Here is a 21482-nt window from a genome sequence, read left to right as displayed (position 1 = left end):
GCGACACGAAAGTGTGCGTTCACCTCTGTATGTAAAGGTTAAGATAATGTGACTTATGTATGGTGTAATGGTACTGTGAATGCAGTTCAGAAAACTGTGGGGTTTTTTTTAAAATACTTCACCTACTCTGAACAAGTCTCTGTGAAGAAATGATGATTTCACTATTGTACAAATACCAGTTCTGAAATTTAAGCTGAATAATAGGAGCTAAATTTGCTTTTGCATTCATGTGCCTTGGATTAGCATTCAAGCAGAGAGTATTTGGATGGAAGTGAGTTCAAAGGTAGCTGGGATTTAGTATCTCTGAGGAATAGTTGTGTTATTAATAACTTGTGTCCTAAGTTCAGGTTGACTAAGGATAGTGAGGGTAACATCATTCAACCAACAAGATTGTTTCTGCTTTCATTTTTTTGCAACATCTTTAGGTATAACTCTAATAAAACAAATCTGAAAAAATTTTGGAAACATGTTAAAATACTTTCAGGTCTTAAGCTCTCTTAAAGGATTAAGGGAGCTTCATGTAAATGAGGAGTGGGGGGATGGGCGGGGGGGAGAGAGCGCGCGATCCTAGTAGCTGCAGCTTGGAGAGTTGAAAGCATGAAGAGGTCGCAGTTGGCTCAAAAATGCATAAATTATGTGACAACTGTCAAAAGACTGAAATCCTGTCTTTCATGTGCAGCATGCCAGAAAAGTCAGCTTATTTCTATCTTAAATACAGTTTGATGAAAGAAATTTAAACATAAGGTTGAGGAACGCCTTTTGGGTAATGAATGTCCTGCTGATACTGTGATCCAAACAAGGCTTTCAAGCTCAGCTCAGTGTGTTTTACAACAGCTTCTACAACAGTTAATCATAAATGTAGAAAGATGTTTTACGAACCAATGAAGGGAATATGAGTGACAAACGATGCATTGACATGATTTTCTGTGTTCTACAGGTCACTGTTTAACTGGTCCATGTCTCTTCCCTGCAACATGGTTTTGAAGAAAGCTGTTGACAGTTTGCTCTGCTCAATGTGCCACATCCACCCAAATTATTTTTCCTTGCTTATGGGATGGATGGGTATCACTCCTCCTCCAATGCAGTGTCAACACAGACTGTCCATGACTGATGACAGCAAAAAGCAGGACCTTAGTTCATCTTTAACAGATGACTCTAAAAACGCACAAGCTCCTCTTGCACTAACAGAGTCTCACCTGGCTACTCTTGCTGCCTCATCTCAGTCTCCTGAAGCTATCAAGCAATTATTGGACTCAGGTTTGCCTTCACTGCTTGTAAGAAGTCTTGCTAGTTTTTGCTTTAACCATACTTCCAGCTCTGACTGCACTGCACAATCAATGGATGTCACCCAAGACAGGCTCAGGAGGCATCATGTTCCACAGCACTTTAATAAAATGCCAATCACGGCAGACCTGGTTGCTCCTGTTCTCAGGTTTTTGACAGAAGTTGGCAACAGCCACATCATGAAGGATTGGTTGGGTGGCTCTGAAGTCAATCCATTGTGGACAGCACTTTTATTTCTGTTGTGCCATTCTGGTGCTACTTCTGGAGGACACAATGTGACAGCACAACAGACTAGTGCAAGATCTAGCTTGCTTTCTTCAACTGTAACAACAGGGTTGACCACTCAGCAGCGGACAGCAATTGAAAATGCAACAGTTGCTTTCTTCTTACAGTGCATTTCTTGCCATCCTAATAACCAGAGACTTATGGCACAGGTGAGAGCGAAAAAAAAATAAAGTTTTCATTTCTTTATTAATAACTACAGCCAACTTTTAAAACTTTTTACTTTTTTTAGCTTTCTTTAAAATAACTTTTTTTTCTAAGCTGTCACTGCCTGGAAGAGTTTTGTATTTAAAATTGTTAGCTTGTTGGTCTGACTTTGCAAAGTATAAAAATGTTTTGGCATGGCCGTCCAGTCCTATGTATAGTTGTATTCCTCTTGGTTTAGACGAATAAACTTCAGACCAAAATCCAAAATACTATATTTAATTGGATAGGTCTAAACTCTTTTGAAATGGAATTTGGAAATCAAGCTTCATACACATCTTTTATATTAGTAAATAAAGGAGATCTCCTGGTAAATTTGCTTGTGCAACCATATACCGTACGTAATCTGTGACCAGGGAAATAGAGGCTATTGCAGAATATGGCTTTGCGTTTGGCATTCTAGTGCAAATTCAGCTATTTTCCTTACATTTGTTAACCTTGCAGGCCTAGTTGAATAGAAGTATAAATAAAGAAAGATTTTTCAACATTAAGAATGACGATGCCTTGGGAACAGGTAGACTTGAATAAAAAAAAAAAATCAGTACAGTTCTCTGTTAATGTCCGGTAGTAATACTGCATTATGCAGTGCGAAGTTTTTGCTTTAAGAATTTGAAAGCTATTTTTCGAAATACTTTATCTTCAGTTTTTTATCATTTTGAGTAGTCTACATGTTTAAAATTACTTTGACGCTGTAGTCAATGTTTTGAACTTTTGTATAAAAAAAGCCTTATTTGCTGCTGGTATCTTCTTCAGTAGAGCTCATTTCTGATCTGGTTTAAATGATGACTGGAAGGTAGATCTTAGGCACTGCCTGTTATGGCTCTGTAGAGCTATATTTTAGAGACCTAAATATAGAAATATTTTAAATCTGATGTCATCTTGCATTCCCAGGTTCTCTGTGAGTTGTTCCAGTCCTCTCCTCAGCGTGGGAACCTCCCAACCTCTGGAAATATTTCAGGATTTATTAGGAGGCTTTTTTTGCAGCTGATGCTAGAGGATGAGAAAGTGACTTTGTTTCTTCAGTCACCATGTCCAGTAAGAATTTTTCGTATCCATATGGTGAACATGGAATAAATTTAGCCTTAAAAAAAAATTAAATAGTCGGGGTATATTCAACTTTGAAATGGCAGCTTTTCCTACTGTACATGCTGCAGAATTTTGGAAAGGAATGTGTTGGTGAATTGTAACTCAGCATTTTAAAAGAAAATTTAAGGCACTGTTGTAAGACAAAGCCATCTTGTTGAAAATATACTGCTTCTGAAAGAATTGAAAACTGAAATTTATCTTATGGCAGACTTCTTAATAGTATCCTTATGCATTAGCAGCAAATACAGATACAAGTTCTAGTCCTTCCAGCAGTTCTTCATTATCAGTTTCATTGAGGAACAGTCATAGTTTTGATGGTTCAAAATTGGCAGAGATCCTTCAGCATTAGCCAAAACACCATGAATAAGTTCCTGAGTGACAAGTATTTGAATTAATTTATGAAGCAGATGTATACTTTTATACTTCACCAGAACACAGAGTTATAATTAATGACTGAAGTGCTATGCTCTGAATTGAAGGCTGTGAATAAAGAAATATAGGGAGAACAAAACAAAAGTTATTAAAAGATCAGATACTCCCACACAAGGAAAAAAGTTATTTTCTGCTTTGGTTTCTGCTGTTCTTACTACATCTCAGAAGTAAAGTACTACATGAGATATATGACAGGGAAACTGGATCAGATAGTATAAAAAGGAAAAGGAGGAACAAACACAGTTTTAGCACAAACATTTAAATGTTTTGTTTTAGCCTGGCTGAGATCAATTGTTAACTTGGCCATTGGTAATGTGAAAGTAACATTAATTTTCTAATAATTTGGTTTACATAAAACGGATTTTTGCAGGATGTTACTAGATATGTAAAAGCAGAAAGAATATCTTGAATAGAAGTTGTCAGATAATTCAGTTTCTTCTATTAAAAGCACCAGGCAACAATCTGGCTGTTCTTACTGTGGAGAAGATGATTCCTCCTCTGACATCCAGAAAGAAACCTTAAAAATAATGCGGATGTGCAGCATATACTTCTAGTATATCCAATAACATAACCATTCAAAGATTGGATCCCCATTTTTATCTATTAAGTTCCTAACAAACCTATATTTTACAAACTAAATTCTGATTGTCATCAAGTATTAAATTTGTTTGATAATATTGCACAACAATAAATTGGTTCTGTATGTGAATGTTAGTAAACAGTTCTCCTGATGATAGGAGGAAGGGGACCAGTGGCACTCTCACTGAAGAAAAGTCTGTAAAATGTTACTTCAAGCAAAGAGTGATACAACACGCAAACACGGCTCAGGCTAAAATATGTTATGTTAAAATATTTGAGATGTTTTAACTAGTAGTGACTTAGTTGTCCATCATAATAGCAAAAAGTAGATATTAAATCTAGAATAGACTTCATCCTCAAGTCAGAGTAATAGAGAAATGACATCTTTCTCTGCTCCAAGTATATTATGATTTTCCTAATTTAATTTCATAGAATCATGGAATGCTTTGGGATAGAAGGGACCTGTAAAGGTCACCTAGTCCAACCCCCCTGCAATCGGCAGGGACATCTTCAACTAGATCAGGTTGCTCAGAGCCCCATCCAGCCTGGCCTTGAATGTTTCCAAGGATGGGGCATCTATCATCTCTTTGGGCAACCCGTTCCAGTGTTTCACCACCCTCGTTGTGAAAAATTTTTTCCTTGTGTTCAGTCTAATTTCAGAATTAAGTTTTAATTTCATAAATAATCGCAAGTCTCAGACACTCTTTTTTTCTCTCATATACAGCTATATAAAATGATTGGTTTTTTTTAAAACAAATACGATACCATATTGTTTCTCATCCTAAAAAAATTCTAGGCTTTTGAAGCAAATTCTTTTGAGTTAAAAAATTAAATTTGTCCTAATTTGATGCATTTCTATTGTGTACCTCCAAAGCTGAAGGATATATTCAGTTTTCTTTTTTAGCACACAAAAGGTGTAGCTTTATTTTGCTGAGGTGAGTTTATAAGAACTGTTTTAACTTACTTCTGAATGTTAATGTCATGTTAAATGCTGACTTTTTTTTCCTTTCAGCTCTACAAAGGTAGAATTAATGCTACCAGTCATGTAATTCAACATCCAATGTATGGAGCTGGACACAAATTTCGTACTCTTCACTTGCCTGTCTCAACAACTCTAGCGGAGGTTCTTGATCGTGTGTCAGGCAAGTTTGCAATAGTTCATGTTCTGTTTTTTTAAGGTACAGTTTCAAAAAAGACCACAAAAAACAAACCCAAAAAACCCGCATAAGCCAAGTATGTCTAACTTACATATTTGTAGGGTTCATCGGTAATTGCCAAATATGAAAAAGTGGTTTAAGTTGTAAGCTTTTGCATATGTCTTACGTGTTCCATGTAAAATGCACTTTTACTGGTCAAATACTGGGGTTTTTTTCCATCTATAAAACTCAGGTGGGGAAGGCGGGGTTTTTGTCTACTTCTTTTTTTGTTTGTTTGGTTGTTTTGGGGTTTCTTGTTTGCTTTTTAGTACTAGTGTATTCTCAAATCTCTCATGGGACATTTGCAAGACCATACAAATGATGCTGCAAATATTGGTCTTCAGAACACCCTGTCTTTCATCCAGTCACTTAAATATTCCCAAATTATGTCAGTTAAATATCCTGGAACTTTTAAAAGTTTATCTCAAGATGAAGATGAAATCGTATTGCTATGAAAAGGGCATTAATGAAGGCTCCATCTAATTTCTGCGGTTATGCATTTGCCTATTACATAAACATTTGAGTTTACTTACTAAATGGAGATTGAAAGCCATAGTTTACTTTTAGAGATTAATTTTAAAATTACATACAATGAGAGGATAATGTTAAGACATGAATTTATTTGTTAGGTTTTTTAAGTTAACTACTTCCAGTTATACTATTTGAATACACGTGGAGGGATGAACCCCTCTGTTGACCAGGCCTCCACAGACCATATGAATTTTGCCACCTGAATGGTAGATGTCTTAATCTTAAAATGAACCTCACCTTGAACTTTAATGTTATTTAATACTTTAGAAAACAGACCTATCTGTTAAAGATTAGGGTTAGTGACCTTTTTTTAAATGTAGTTAAAGAGTAAAATTCATACTGAAGGTGTCGTGCCCACGCCAGAGCTCTCTAGGTAAAACCAGGCAAGATGCAAGTTGGTTCTCCTCAAGTAAGAAATAGAGCAAAATTTGTTAGGTCACGGTACATCAAAAATCAGTTTTAAGCGTGTCTAATTTTAAAAAAACAAGTGGAGGGGGGCAAACCCCAGCACTTCCTCTTTACTCTTAAGATGTAGTTCTCAGTAATAGCAAAGAAAAGTCAAAGGTCATCACAGCAATTATGATTTTGCCATTTTGCAGATATGCACTGAAGTGTGTGCACTTAGCTACACAGGTATCTGACTAGATATGTATGTTCTTATATGTAGGTATATTTGTATGTGTAATTTTTTGGAACTCATCATAGGTCAACTTTAATTTCTGAAGCAGATCTTTGTGGAGTTCAGAGGAACTATTGGTTTTTTATATCTACCGAAAATCTTTACATTGAAATTATTATCAAATTCATTAGGGCAATAAATATGTTACCTAACAAGGTGATAGAAGTACTATAATAGTATTTGGCAGAATACTAGGCAGAACAAGATGTGTTTTGGGATTTTAGTTAAAAAGTAGTGAAGCCTAGAAAAACGCTTGAAACTTATTTACCAGGGAATAGTTTACTATTTCTGATAGAATTCTGTATTCACTTACTGTCCAGACACAGTCATGTGTGGAACAAGTTCTTCAGATCCTTGTGCAATTTATGGTCAGAATTACTGTAATGGGTGGGATCGTCACTGCAAATGAGGTAGGGATCAGTTGTTGAGGAGTGACATGAACTGTACTGAAGAGCTGCCTTAGTGGTGTATTGTGGTCAACTTGATAGCCAGTGCTAATAGGGACTGGGGAGGGGAATGTGAGGATGTCATGTACTGTAATGCCTATAATTGAAATTGATCAAATGCCGACTTTGTAGGGCATCATAACTTTGGGTTTTTGCTATGGAGTTGTTATTCCTCAGCTTAACTTTCATTTTAAATTGGAAGAATTAATTCTGGAAAAGTTTGGGTTCTTTTATGTTTACTTCCCTCATCTGATGTGATTTCTCTGATTATATTAAAAGCTTTGTGATCCTCGTGTATCATTCCATGAAGTACATGGTTAGGACGTAGTAAAGAAGACTTGAATGTGTGAGGAGTAAACTGTATGTTTTGGGTGACAGGGGGAGGGAAGAGATGGACTGGGGGTGAAAAGGAAGAAAAGACTGCCACCACTGCAACAATAGGAAGTCGTGAAGACCCTGTGTCAGAGGCTGTCCCTTGGCTTAACTTCTTTTTTTCTTAACTATGCTGTTGATGTCTCAAATTGATCATGTCATACTTTCTGCAAAAATAAATCACAATAAGCATGTTCATTTCATACTTTTTCTCCCAGCCTTTAAAAAAAAAAGAGGGGAGAGAGGGTCTAAAATCGTTGCTAAACCTGCTACTCATATCCTTTCACCATGGGAAGAAAATGTGCTATATCACTTCAGATGGGATTGTCCAGGATGAGTACCAGTTGGTTTGTATTTCATTCACCTTAGTCTTAAGTTACTGGTCTTGACTGGTCAGGAAAATTGAGCAACAAATCTGGCTCTTACCTGAGTACTAAAAATACCATTGCTTAAGCTTCCTTAATAATTTTATTAATGACTTCCAAATTCTTCAGCAATAAATGGGCGTTCAGTCCATGGGACCAAACTAGAGCAACTCTGAAGTTTAATAATTATAATGAGAATTTTCAAAAAAGCCAACACCCAGTCTAAAAAAAAATATATGTATATATAGTGTGTGAACACTGGGTCCTGAGTAGCCGCCGTTTTGCACTCTCTATCTGCTTTTGGTCTGCACTACTGTCTAATACAGACATAACCAATGTCTTCAGGCACAAATTATAATATATTTCCAAGCAGGTCAAACCATCTCTCTTTCAGCCCCTCACCCAGTGGTGATATGCAGTTAAAGGTAGCTGGATGGTACTTCTAGGTCTTAAGTCTGTGGTTGTAGCTTAAGGCTGCTGTGGCTATGTGGAAACAAGTAACTGCTCAGAAGCCATTCGAGAATTATTTGGCCATTTTGGTGCCAGCGTTGTACCTTACAAGGTGTGAAATAATCCATTGTCACCAGTAATCAATAATTTAATAGTTACTTGCTGATATCTGTGATCTACATTAACAATTGAACCAAAACAGTTGAACTGCAGTAATCGAATGTTCACTTAAGCAAACAGCACAAGTTTTATATGTGCAATGTACTTTAGGCCTCTTCCAGTTTCAAAGGAACAATCATACTTGCCAATTCTGAAATTTAGTCAGTATATAACACTAGATACTCAGACCTAAATACAACAATTTATTTAAATAAGTCTGCAGGTGTCCTTAAAAAAGTTTTGGATATTTTTTTAATTTGTTGTTGTTGTTGTTTTGTTGGGGTTTTTTGATGTTTTGTTTTGATTGGTGGTTGTTTTGTTTTTTGGTTGGTTGCAGTGGTATTCTAACACGAATACAATTAATTCATCAGGTAATGGTTTTAAATTGTTACAGCTTTAAATTGTCAGAGAACAGATTTTTAGGGGAAGAGGGGACCAGAATTATCAGAATACCTTAATTCATAGATATTTACAAGACTATTACTGCCTGGGAGGTAACTCTAAGCCACTAAAAGAGTCGAGAATAGCCTTGTTAACAGCCGAGAAACTGTAACAAAATCAACTTGATATCCTGAAATGTCTTTCTCTCCTCTTTTTTTCCCCTGTATAGATACACCCAGTATCACAGCTAAGCTAATTAATGAACAGAAGGAAGATAAAGAAAAAAAGAACTATGAAGAGAAAGAAAAAGTTAAAGCAGAAAATGGATTTCAGGACAATTATAGTGTTGTTGTTGCTTCTGGTACGTTTTTTTTTTTCTTCCACCTTCTGAAAAATGGATCTTTCTGACATTAAAGGCAGGGGAGGAAATCATATCTACCAACAATTCTTTTTATTACTAATGATGGTTAGAAAAATTGTAGTGCCCAGTTAATCTAACTGGCTGTTAGGCAGCTAAGATTGGTTCCTGGTAGAACTGCTGGCTCTAGCAGTTCATATACTTTGACAAATTTGTACCTAAATGTGATATGTTGTGGATGCTGTTGCTAGTGTATTTTACAGGATTTTGAGGAGACATACCTAGAGCTTGGATTATATGGCAATACATTAGTATTTGTGTACCATTACTGGGGTATGGGTATTACTACCTCTACCTTTTTGTAGTGGCTGGTGCGTAAGAGTTTTACCACCTACTGCCACAATATGCTTTGGAAATAAAAGAATCCATATACTTTGCATAACAACTGGTGGTACTGTGCTAAAAACTGTCAGATGGAGATATAAGCATAAAACCATGTTATTCCACTTGGAAACCACACATACAGGATTTTCTTCCAAAGCATTCTCCTTCTAAACACTAATGTGAAGATCCTTCTGAAATCATTCATGTAAGCCCTTCTCCTCCAAAACTGCTATGGAGGTCATAGATGGAACAGAGTAATTTTGCAGTCATACAAGATTACAGTTCAGATGATGGCTGTAGAGATCATTAGTCTTTCGGTTTGAAGTTCTGGTGTGTGCGAGAGAGATTAATGAACTTCAAACTACCCTTTTCCTATACGGCTTTCTGCCTTCATTGAGCTACCTCAATTTCATTTACACTTCATGAAGCATGAAGAAGAGATGCTGATTTCCTTTGACTTCTGGCACCAATATTTCTTAAGCTTTTTATTTCAGGTTTTTAGATGTAGATATAACTCTAAACTCAAGTGTTGAATAGGGCAGCAGTTTCATGGATCTTGGTATATATTTAAAGCAACACAGCTGATTGTTAAGTACAGCATCTTTGTCTGGAAAGATATTTGCAGTAGGTGCCGCTTAAATAGGGTAAACATGTTTTGGTAAGATCTAAAATATTAATAGAACCAAGTGAAGGGTTAAAACATGAATAAAGAATCTGTGAAGAAAAAAAAAAATATACTAAGCTTGAAGATAGGGCATATCTCATCCCAGTTGCATCTCTGATCATACTGCCTGATATAGCCCATTACCTATTTAGAAAGAAGCAGACTTAAGTTTTTCCTTCTTTTTGTTAGTATTTTTTCCAGTTAAGTGAAACAGTTTAAATGTAAACTTAATTCATTTGCATGTTTGTGAAATCTTTTCTTCTTTAGTCTTTTTCGTTTTATATATTCTGGGGTTTTTTTTAGTGTCCTCAGAGCCTCATGCAGCCACTGTGTAACTTGTTCCCTATTGGTAAAATTAGTAGAGACTAAAGCTGGTATTTGGAGCCTGATCTTCCTGAGACAAGCTGGTTTAGTGTACTGAGGTTATTGGAGAATGTGTTGTGTATTATAGCTGCTCCTGCTGATCAGCTGAAACCAGAGCGTATTATAGCATTTCAGGAGTGGATGTTGTTAGTTTTTCAGCTGCTCTTGGCTGATTATAAGGCAGTAGTTGTATGAGTCTTTGTATATGGACCCGCTGTCTTTTTTACTTGGTCTGTCACCTGCATAGAAGGGTGCATCATAGTAGTATAATTTCACTGTACCTTAAGTCAACTTAAGCTGTCCCAAAGTATGGCAGTCTTGCTATATAAGCTCAGTAAGCTTTTATGTACCTATTCTGCCTTTTAATTTTCATGTAGTGTTTACTTCAAAGGTTTTGACCTAGGCAACTTTAAAAGCATGTTTAAAGAGACCTTTTATCACGTGTGCTATTGTCAGTACTGCATCTGAAGTCACCTTTGTAGGCCAGACAAGTTGTTTTCTATCGTTTGCCTGCTGAAATGTCTGTCAGTTTAGAAATTTTTACCTTTTGAAAAAACAACCTAAAAGAGTTTTACTATAGAGCCCATTGCTAGACAGGCTCTTTAACTAAGTTTAAGAGCAGAATCAGAATAGTTCTGGTTTGTTTGTTTTTTTTTTTTTTTTTTTTTTTTCTTTTATGGATGATATGAGCTAGTGCAGTTACGGTTTGGTTTATGTTTGGGGCTCAGGAGGATGCACAGCCTTGTACCTGTAAAAATACTGGGATTACATCCAAATATATTTTATACATGAATGCTATTCTGATATTTAATTTGCCAGTGCTGAAAAGTTTGACTTTTTTGCTGTCATTGAAGGTATTGAGTACATTGCATCTTGGCTAGCTGAAGTTACTAAATACCAGAATGACTTTGAACTTTTTACTTCTGTACTAGGTTTGAAATCTCAGTCAAAAAGAGCTGTTTCATCCACCCCTCCACGTCCACCATCAAGGCGAGGAAGAGTGATGGCGGATAAAGTAGGTACCTCTTCCTCAGGAGGAGAATCTTCCAGCAAGACTATTAGTGTTCCAGTCTTTCATCTATACCATAAACTTCTACCAGGTAACTTTAATAACTGGTTTTAAACTTCAAAATTATGGTCTTTTTCAGTGGCTGATATGTCATCAGAAGGTAGATGTAATGCTAACGGGCATCTTTATCTTTCTGTTGAGCATCTTGAAGTGTAGAGCCCTTCTGGGTTGGTAACAGCTTTCAACTGGAAGTGGAGCATTATAACATCATAGTGGCTTGACAAAAATAACCATTATGTTGATCTTCCTTGAAGTTGAGTTCCTTGTTCCTAAACAAAATCTCAAAACATTTCCACTTTCACTCAGAAATAAAAGGTGGGTGGGTTTGTAAGGTGACTCACATTTTCTTTGACCTGCAAGGCAGAACTAAACTGGTATTTGTGCCCTGTTATTTCATGTTCTGAGTGGGCAGCCAACTTGCATTGCTCTCTGGAAAGTTGATTTGCCGGTTCAGGAATATTCTTGAATTCCGTAATACTTGTGATTTTTAAAACAGCATGTCTTAAGCAGTTAGTCATGTTTTATGTGTAGCAGATACATTTTATCAGCTATCTGGACAAAGCTGGTGGCAATGTTGTAGTTGGGGCATAGAGAGAGATCTCTCTTCTATAGAGAGAGATTGGCGTGGCTGGAATTCTTAACCTTAGATCAGGGATAAAGGACAGGAACATGGGTAAAACAGTTTAATATTACGCAGAAGAGCTTCTTATCTGTTTCATGGTATAAAAACAAGGAACCAGCTAATGGAATGAAGTGGAAAACTTCTGATCAAAATCATTTTCACCCAATAAAAAACTAAATTTGGAACTTACTACAGATTTATTGGCTTTGAGGCTATCCCCTGGCAATTATTAGAGGGATCATATACCTGAATTAAAATATCTAAAATTGATTCAGTTAATGCTACTATTTTGGAAAGGGCCTCTTTCGGTATCTAGGTGGTAAAGGTTGACTGTCTACTAGTGGTAGTGTAGACCGTTCTGTATTTGTGATCTGGTCAATCACACGTCTTGTTCAACAGCCAGTTGTTACAAAAGAAGTAGTCATGGAAAGCAGAATCAATGATGAAAAAAAGGGAGAAAACTTCTTCACTTGCACAATGGCAAGACATTTTTAATTTTAATTTCTTAAGACACCATCTTCCGTTGAAGAAACAAGTTGATACTAAAGACCTTCCTGGAACTTGTGTTACATGATTAAGTACAGTCAAGATGAAATGGGCATGCTAGGTGTATTATATGATCCAACTCTAAAACACTTTACTTTAGATATAAGTCTACTTGTTCTCAGGGAAAAATTGTTCTGCCTTGAGAGTAACTTGAAATTTCAGGGAAGAACATATTCTTTGTCAACAACAGAATGGCTAAAATCTTGATTTGAGTAATCAGTTTGGGCTGTATTGCATGTGCGTTTCAATTCTGCGCTGCTGCTGAGAAAAGTATTCCTGGCAGCGCCATTCTTTTTTTTATTGCCGAGTTGTGTCCCAACACAAGACTAGTGAGCTATGCTTGGGACTAATAGGACTGAAAAAGAATTGCAGGTTTCTTTGTTTTCCACTTTTTTCCACTTCAGACGTTTTACCTTATGGTCACACACTTCTGTGCCACCACAATTCAAGGGTGCTGCAGAGGTGGGGTTTAATAGTAGAGGACAGGCAGTACCTGCTTAAAATGCCCATCAAATTACATCCTTAACCATTTGTTAAGTATGCCAAGTGCTTGGGCTTGGGCACAGAGCTGCCTTAGGGAATGTTGGCATAGTTCTTTGATAGCTGGTTCCAAAATGATGGGGCCCCTGTTCCCAAGAGAACAAATGGTAAAATTAAGGCCTTGGTTTGGAGCCAGATAATATTTAGTCTACTTGGCATCTGTGGTACAAGTAACGAACAACACCTGGACATGTATGTTAAAATAACCCAATCATAATTTTCCTCTCTGACTCGATGCCATTGTTGTTTAGGCCAGCCATTACCAGCTGAAATGACACTTGCCCAGCTTCTGACTCTGCTGTATGACCGTAAACTCCCTCAAGGATACCGATCAATAGATTTGACAGTTAAGCTTGGTTCCAAAGTCATCTCAGATCCAAGCTTATCGAAAACAGACTCATTTAAACGTCTTCACACAGAAAAAGGTGAGTGTTCTTACTTTTTTGGTAATGCTTTTTAAAATGCTTTTATTTTGGGCAAAAATGGTTTTGATTTTCTTGGTAAGAAAGAACAGTTTTCTGTATTTTCTTGGATGATGTTCCTGAGCTCTTCTCTACAAGACAAATGCTGAACTTTGTGATAAAGAACAAATTCATTGCCTGTCTTTAGATTGTATCTATAAGATGCGCCAATATGATTGTTCTGGTTTCACTTTTCCTTCTTCATTGTTGTGTTGTATACAGATACCGTGTATTTTATTTCTTCACATGTATACCAGTTCTCTGTAGTAAGTGTTTGTGCTGATAACCAGGGCAGATTAAGTAACACAGGAGCTGTTTGAAACCATATGACTTAAAGAAGCCTGTGAAATTTTTTTATTGTAGCAACTTAGGTACTTAAATGCTTCTTTGAAAATGGGAATTATTCTCAAGTCCATCTAAGCAGGTCTTGTAACTCTGGCTTTTAAAACCATTATTTTTAGCGTTTTCTAATGTGGTCTGTTGCGTGCTAAGGTTTTTTCTAATTGCTTGCTATCTACTTACTCATAGTGCTGGGGAAAGGGGAGGGAGGAGCTGTATCCCAAGAATCTGTTTTGAAATATTTTGATACCATTCCTTAGAGGAACAGGACCTTGAAATTAGGCTAAGATGATCTGCTGATCACCAGTCTGCTGACGTAGCATGGAATTACAAAGTTAATGATTCGGCTGTTTTAAGACAGGGGCTTCTTGTAAAAACTGCTTGATAAATCAATCTCCTTCTAGAAAAGATAAGAAACAGAAAGAAGAGTTGGGAAAAAAAAAAAAAAAAGTATTTTCTTGCTGTCTGGTCTGAGCTAAGTATTTCATAACTGCAAGTAATGGCTGGACATACGGATCTCTCACACTATTGAGATGCCTTTCTCTTTCAAATATTTTTGTTTTGGTTTGCTGTTTATTTAAATTCTAAACCTATAATAAATATTTTTCTGTTTGAATGAAACTCAAAAATCATTACAGGAGGTTAGGTTAGTAGTAGAGTTGCATGTGAAAACATCAAGGTCCTCTGAACTTTAAGTTACTAGGCTTTTTTTTTTTTTTTTAAACTTGAGACTAATACTTCTGAAAATTTGACTTTGTCATTACATTGATCTGTGGTGCTATACAGCAAAATATTAGTTACATTCAGATGTCTCACAGTCACCACTCATCAGTTACGAAGGCTACTACAGCTTTTACATTACTAGTTTTTGATACCTATAGAAATCATTCCTACATATCAGTATTTCCTTACTTGCTACTTAAAGTAGACTTTTTTTTAATCTGTGGTGGATAGATTTTACAGCTTCACATGGTGTCTCCAGAGCTGCATTTACTACTATACTTGAGGAAAAGTGTCATTTATTTAGATTTTTTTTTCTGTGTGCTTCAATGCCTTTGTTTGAGATTAGCAGTTTTCCATAGCTGAAGTGCACGACTTGACTGAAAACTTGCAGAGTGTTCATGGAGGTGAAATGGTTTAAATTGGGTTATAAGAAGATTAACTAAAGCCAGTACTGGAGAAGCATACTTAAGTGTAACTCCTTACAACAATATTTAAGATGTGAAAGGAGTAGCATTATATTTTCACTCATCATAAAAGATCTGTCTATACCCTTACTCACTGATAACATATTTTTCAAGTGTCTTTTGCAGAGAAACATTTGGCCCTAGTGATCATTCTGTGCATTCTGAATACCTGTGTGTGTCTGTTTTCTTGTTTTCTTTCTTTGGGAAGGCTTATAGCTTTTTACACTGTAAAACAGAGGAGTGAGTCTTCCTTCAAAATCTTTATTGTAAAATTTTCCTTATCCAGGAAATCTAGCCTTTCTCATGCTCTGATCAATTCATTGTATTGCAAGCAATTGAACTGTAAATCATGTTCAGCCTAGCATGGTGGAATCCTCCACGTGTCTGATGAAGGTGGTCCCTTGCTGAGACTAGCATGTTTGCAGACATCCTCACCCACTATCTGTGGTGACTGGGAAAACTTCCACAGAGGTGGTTTCTGTCTGTATCCTTACAAACAGTGGACGTCAAAGCTGTATGTACTGGAAGTGTTATGTTTGGGCTCTTTCTTACAAGGATTACCCTGCTTTGGAAGTGCATGTGACCTTTTCTGTTTCTCATAGTCTGTCAGGTTGCATTAAGGAGAATTGATGTACATACTCCTACATATCCCTGATCTGAGCTTATTAAATCTGATACTTTCTTCACATTGCTCCATAGCGATGTGCTCCTCCCACATCCATGATGTCCTTGCAACCTGATGCTTCTTGCACATTTAAAAGTTGAGAATTAGGATGGGGAAAGACCTGATGTTTCCTATTACCTTTCAAATTAGGGAAGAAAAGGTTTGAAAAGATAAAGTATCTGTGGTTAAAACTTTTACAAAAAAAGTTGGGTTTGGTAGCTGCATGAATTATGCTTTAATGTGCTTCTGTGTTTTTACATTTAATAAATGATAGCAAATGTGCATACAAGCATTTTAAGTATAATCATGGATTTTCAGCTGGGTGTCAGACTGCTCACAGCAAAGAGATGCTGAGACCACTTGATCTATGCTGCCTTTTGATGCGGGTATACTGTGAAGGCTTTGAGGACCATTGCATTACAGTATTTAACAACATAATCTGCAATACTGATTCTTTAGATGAAATAAATTGAATATTCACTGTGAAGGTTGCCTGTGGTAATGAGCAGAGGGTTAATTTTTGGCAAAATGAATTGTGGTTGGGTTCTATCTATACAACTTGTGTGCATCGTTGTATAAAATGATCTTTTTTTTTTTTTTTTTGACAGTTGTACAGGATATTACGGTGCTTAGTCATAAACTGGGAGGATGGAGGCTCGTAGAAAGTTAAAAATAGAGATCTTGATCTTTTTTTATGGGGAAGAATAGAATTAAATTTCATAGCTTTGGCAAAGGGGCATTTTGATACCCCACAGAGAGGAGATATGAGAATGATAGGTGTGGTGAGTGATAGGTGATAGGACTTTATAGATGGTGAGTTAAATTATGGGAAGGGGGAAACTAAAAAAAAAATTCTTGTTCAGCATTTTTGAGGAGAAAGCAAGACTAATTTAAGTAAGCTTATCTTTCATTTCTTCAGCTGTAAACTCTTTATCAGAGAGTAACAAACCTACCCTTACCTCCTCGATGAAAGGCAGTGTTAAAAAATGTACTTCCAAAGTTAAAATTTTGAAGGCATAAATCAAATTTTAATAAAACATAACATTCTAATAATTAACATGTAACCCTGTATAAATAATCCCAAGTTATGACATGGATCTGTCATCATTGGGAACAGGTACCACAAATACTTTTATTTTCTTTTGATACTCTTATACTCATTCATTTCAGGTTCTTGACTTAGGTTTTGCTTAAGAAGGAACTGCTGCTTTTGAAGTACACTTTTAAGTGAGGAGGAAGAAATAAACACATATTGATGATGTATTAATTTCTTTTACCCCTGTGTTTTTGTAGAACATGCAGATTTATTGGGACCTTGCCCTGAAGATGAAGCAATCAGTCCTGGGGATGAGTGTATGGATGCAGTTCTAGATGAATCGCTTCTTGAAACCTGTCCCATTCAGTCTCCACTGCAAGTTTTTGCAGGAATGGGTGGATTGGCCCTTATTGCAGAAAGACTCCCAATGCTTTATCCTGACGTAATTCAGCAAGTGAGTAAAAAATCAGTGTAGAAAAACATGCTCAGAGTGTTGTGTTTGTTTAAGGATGGTATTTTCCTCATACTTCTCTGTGGTTCAGTTTGACATCTCAGTTACGTGGGGAAGCTGCTTTAAAATAGGCGAGTGCATAACTCCACAGCCCAGTCCAGCTATGCACGCTGCTTCCCTATACATGTTATAGGCTGCTTGAGTAGCTGTGTCCTTGTGGAACAAACGCACGAATTCAGTGGTGCTGCTTGCCTCGCTTCTGTTAATGCATAAAATATCTCGGAGGGTGCAGTAACATAAAGTTGCTGATGAACTATAAAGCCATAGTTGTCATTTAATTGCTCATGTAAATGTACCCTCAGAGGTTTTTTTTATGGTTAAGTGAAATTCAATTCTTGAAGCAGATTACATAATTTTATTTTATATTTATTATTATAAATAATAAATAACTGTATAAACTTAATTATCTTTAAAATCATAACCAATATATCTAAAAATAAAATTATATAATAGTATATATGTTATTTATTTGTATACTTATTATAATTATGTATAGAATTTCTCTGGAGGTGCTGATAGGCTTTTCAGAAGTGTCAGTAGTGGCATTAGTGCAGAATTACTGCTTTGGCTGCCGTTCTAGGTACATGATCTTTATTAAAAAGGGAAAAAATAACCTGTGAATTACTGAAATTCTATTTGGCTGGTTTTTGTTTGTGTTTTGTGGGGGGGGGGTTGTGTTTTGGGTTTGTTTGTTTTTTGTTTTTTGTTTTTTTTTTTTATTTTGGCTGATACTCCTAATAGGAAAGACTGTGAATATTTATTCCCTTTGAAATTAAGTTAATCATGAATTAAGAGTACTATTCCGTACCCTGACTGGAATAGCAGGAATAGTAACCCTGTGTTGAGACAGAGTAATTAGTGTGAATCCTTTGTAAATAGTTCTGTGAAGATGTTCTAGAATCTAGTATCAAGCCTGTTCAAAAATTAAAAGCTAAGGAAATGTGTTCGCATAAGCAATTACTGTATTTTGAAATCCAAGAGAGATAACGTGTACTCTGTATTGAAGAAGACCGATTCATGGAATTCCGCAACAGATGAAAGGCAACTTACAACCATGGGAGATTTTATCCCTTTTTTTCCTTTTTCAATAGTCCTGGGAAGTTATTTTCTTTTCACAATTTTTTAGCTTGAGATACAAGTTTGGATTCAAATACTGAATAAGAATTCTGTGATCCATGAAAACAAATTAAGTACAATAATACCAAATAGAAGATTCAGAGTGAAGACTGATGAATTCTCCAGACTCTTCATTCTTTAATTTTACTTTTGTATTTCTCTAAGTCACTGATACTTCTGATTCTCTTAATGTGTACATGATTGCAATAAATGCAGCTAAACATGGCTTTGACTTTTAATTAGGAATTTGGTGTTCTGAATAAATTCTGCAAGGGCTTTTTAGATTAATCTTTTCCAGTTTAGATCAGTCTGGTGATAAATACTAAAATTTTAAATATGATTTCATCAGTTCATCTGAATAGCATAAAAGCCTGAAACTTCTGTGATGTTTAATTACGAGAGCGACCTGGGTGTCAGACCTTCATTTTAACTGAGCGTATGACTGTTTCCTGGGGAATTGTACAACTGTTACCCCCTTAAACTCTGATTCCCATCATAATGCCTGGCTGCATAGTTCTCTGTTCATAAAACAGAACTACAGACTGTTGTGCATAATAGTAATAAAGTCTGCCAAATCAATCAACAGCCTGAAAGGAGCACCTGAGTTACTACAAGACTGCTAAGATACCCAAATTTCTTCTTAGTTTTTAAAGGTATTATGATTAATTGTTCCCGTTTTCGCAACATGTAATGAAAAATTAACCACTTGAGTTCACGCTGTTTAATGTTAAAAATAAAAGGGCTATTTCTTATTTAACAGCCTGATACATAAACTGATCTTTGTGTTGTTTATTTCTGTGTGGTTTATATCTCCTATGCCCCTAGATTTTAAGCAACAAGTTTTTAACTGAGGATTTTAGGTTGGCAAAATACAGTTGCTTGCTTGTGTAGGTGGGACTTTCTAAAACTGTACTGAAAATGCAGCAAGTATGCCCTTTTTAGCCATTTAGCCTGGTCTCCATATCTGTACATAGTAGTGTATTTCATGTGACTTTTTAATGGTGTCCTGTATTAAGATCGTATGTCCTTCAGATCCTAACTTTAAAAAAACTTTTGCCTAGCTGATGAACTGAATGATTACCAATTTTTTTGTTGTTGTTTTTGTTGGTTAAGGTGAGCACTCCAGTGGTTACATCGACCACCCAGGAAAAGCAGAAGGACAGTGATCAGTTTGAATGGGTTACCATTGAACAATCGGGGGAATTGGTGTATGAGGCACCAGAAACAATTGCTGCAGAACCTCCACCGATCAAGTCAACAGTTCAGACTATGTCTCCCATACCCGCGCATTCTTTGGCTGCCTTTGGTTTATTTCTTCGCCTCCCGGGCTATGCTGAGGTGCTGCTAAAAGAACGGAAACATGCTCAGTGTCTGTTGAGATTGGTGTTGGGCGTTACAGATGATGGTGAAGGAAGTATGTGCTGCAATTATTATGTTTCTTTGTAGACCACGGCTAGATCATTTTACTTAAATTTATTTATACTGTAATGCTTTTGTGATGTCAAAGTAATTGTAAAATAACTGCTGATAAAACTTACAATGACACTGTCATGATGACAGACAGAACAGTCTGAGTAGCTATTATATAGCTCAACTATTTGAGCAAACATCATATAATTCTGCAACCAAATGCAGAATAATATGGATAGAAGCATAGCTACAACAGATGTAGAATATACTGTTGAATAATACTGTTTTAGGAAAGAAAAGAAAGATCTAAAGATCATAGTGATCAAATTAGCTGAGCAGGAGCTCTACCTTAATGGTGTGAGCTCAGGGGGAGAAGCGGGGTATTCTTCGATGAATGAACAGATGAGCTGAGACATTGTTTGCAGTCAGCGTCTTTGCAACAAACCTGGAATTCTGCATATAGTTCTAATATTTGTATTTGTTAGTGTTTTGAAAAACTGGAAGAGTGTATGTGAAAGATGTTTTAGTACTTTTAAGACATTTCTTTTCATTACAACTTTGAAAAGAATGCTGATTTTTCTATGCAGCAATCAACTGAAGTTAGTCTCTATTCAGCAGCCTATAGAGTGGTGGACAATGTGTAGTTTCTAAGGACAACTGAGAAACGAAGAGTCTTATTTACCCTCCCTTCTGTTTATGTTTTTATTTCTCTTGTATTTAGGTACAGGACAGTAGACAAGAATAAACTGGATAACAGTTCAGTCTGGCTGCTTACTCCCACCTAGTTTAAGTAGTAATTAACTAAAGGACTGTATGCAGTCCCTCAGATTTTTATGTCCTTGAGTGGTTCCAGTCCCTTCCTATTGCAAACAATTTTATATTCTTTTTTTTTTCTTTTTTCCTTTTTTCTTTCTTTCTTTCTTTTTTTTTTTTTTTAGTAAAGAGACCAACTCAAACCCTTAAAATTTGGTTTGCTTTTGGTTTTTGTGTGTGTGCATCCACTATTGATATTGGAATACAGTTCCAGACATCATTTTCCTGATAGGTAGGGGCTGCTTTAATTTTCAGCCTAAATTTATTCATATCCAGTTTGTGCCCATTTATCATTGTGCCAGCATTGTTCCTCATCACAAATAGCTCTTCTTTCTCCAATGCATTTGTTGACAAGATTTCTATTCCTTCTTTGTTTTTGCTGGACTAAACAGTCAATTTCTCCATTCCCTAAGCCAAACATCTGAATTCAACTCTTTACGAAATGTGGGATCAATTGTACACAGTAGTCCACATTAGTTCTCTGTATAAAGCATTAATATTTTCCTTTTCTGTTGGAAATGCATCTTTTCATACACCTGGAATCTCTTTACTTTCTCGCATAATATGAAGAGCTGCACTTATAAATCCATGGCTTATAGATCAAACATGGATTCAGTTGTCTGCAAAAATAAATCACAGGCAAATGTTTAGATTTTCTTTTTTTTTTCTCTCCTTGTCATTTGGCTACACCTGCAGTTCTGAAAGTCTATCAGAAGGGCTTTTTTCCAGAGATGTTTGGTTTTATTTATGAAGATCCCGGTCAGAGGACTTTTTGCTTCCTTCTTGTTACTGTCTTTACAAAGAGTATCAGATAGATATGAATTAACTCATGTGTGTATGTATGTGTGTGTGTGTAGATACATATACATGCAAATATAGACATACATATTTGTAATGTATTTCAGTTCAGACCTCTGGATGATGATATAGCTGATAAACTCTAAGAATGAGGG

General features: G+C 36.2%; 1 protein-coding gene across 10 annotated transcripts in view; it reads left to right on the top strand.

The window, feature by feature from the left end:
* The window catches only part of BIRC6 (baculoviral IAP repeat containing 6), a 189764-nt gene that overhangs the window by 107011 nt on the left and 61271 nt on the right, over window positions 1-21482 (top strand). For all 10 annotated transcript variants that reach the window (XM_082307527.1, XM_082307526.1, XM_082307525.1 and 7 more), the window contains 8 exons: window positions 938-1718; window positions 2662-2805; window positions 4880-5009; window positions 8676-8807; window positions 11148-11315; window positions 13244-13417; window positions 16937-17133; window positions 19420-19720. In XM_082307527.1, coding sequence (XP_082163653.1) covers window positions 938-1718; window positions 2662-2805; window positions 4880-5009; window positions 8676-8807; window positions 11148-11315; window positions 13244-13417; window positions 16937-17133; window positions 19420-19720 — 2027 coding nt within the window. The remainder of the gene's footprint in view (window positions 1-937; window positions 1719-2661; window positions 2806-4879; window positions 5010-8675; window positions 8808-11147; window positions 11316-13243; window positions 13418-16936; window positions 17134-19419; window positions 19721-21482) is intronic.

Source organism: Platalea leucorodia (assembly GCF_965183815.1).
Source record: "Platalea leucorodia genome assembly, chromosome: 3".
Taxonomy (NCBI): Eukaryota; Metazoa; Chordata; class Aves; order Pelecaniformes; family Threskiornithidae; genus Platalea; species Platalea leucorodia.
Note: the sequence above shows the minus strand (reverse complement) of the source record. Positions and strands in the feature narration are given on the sequence as shown.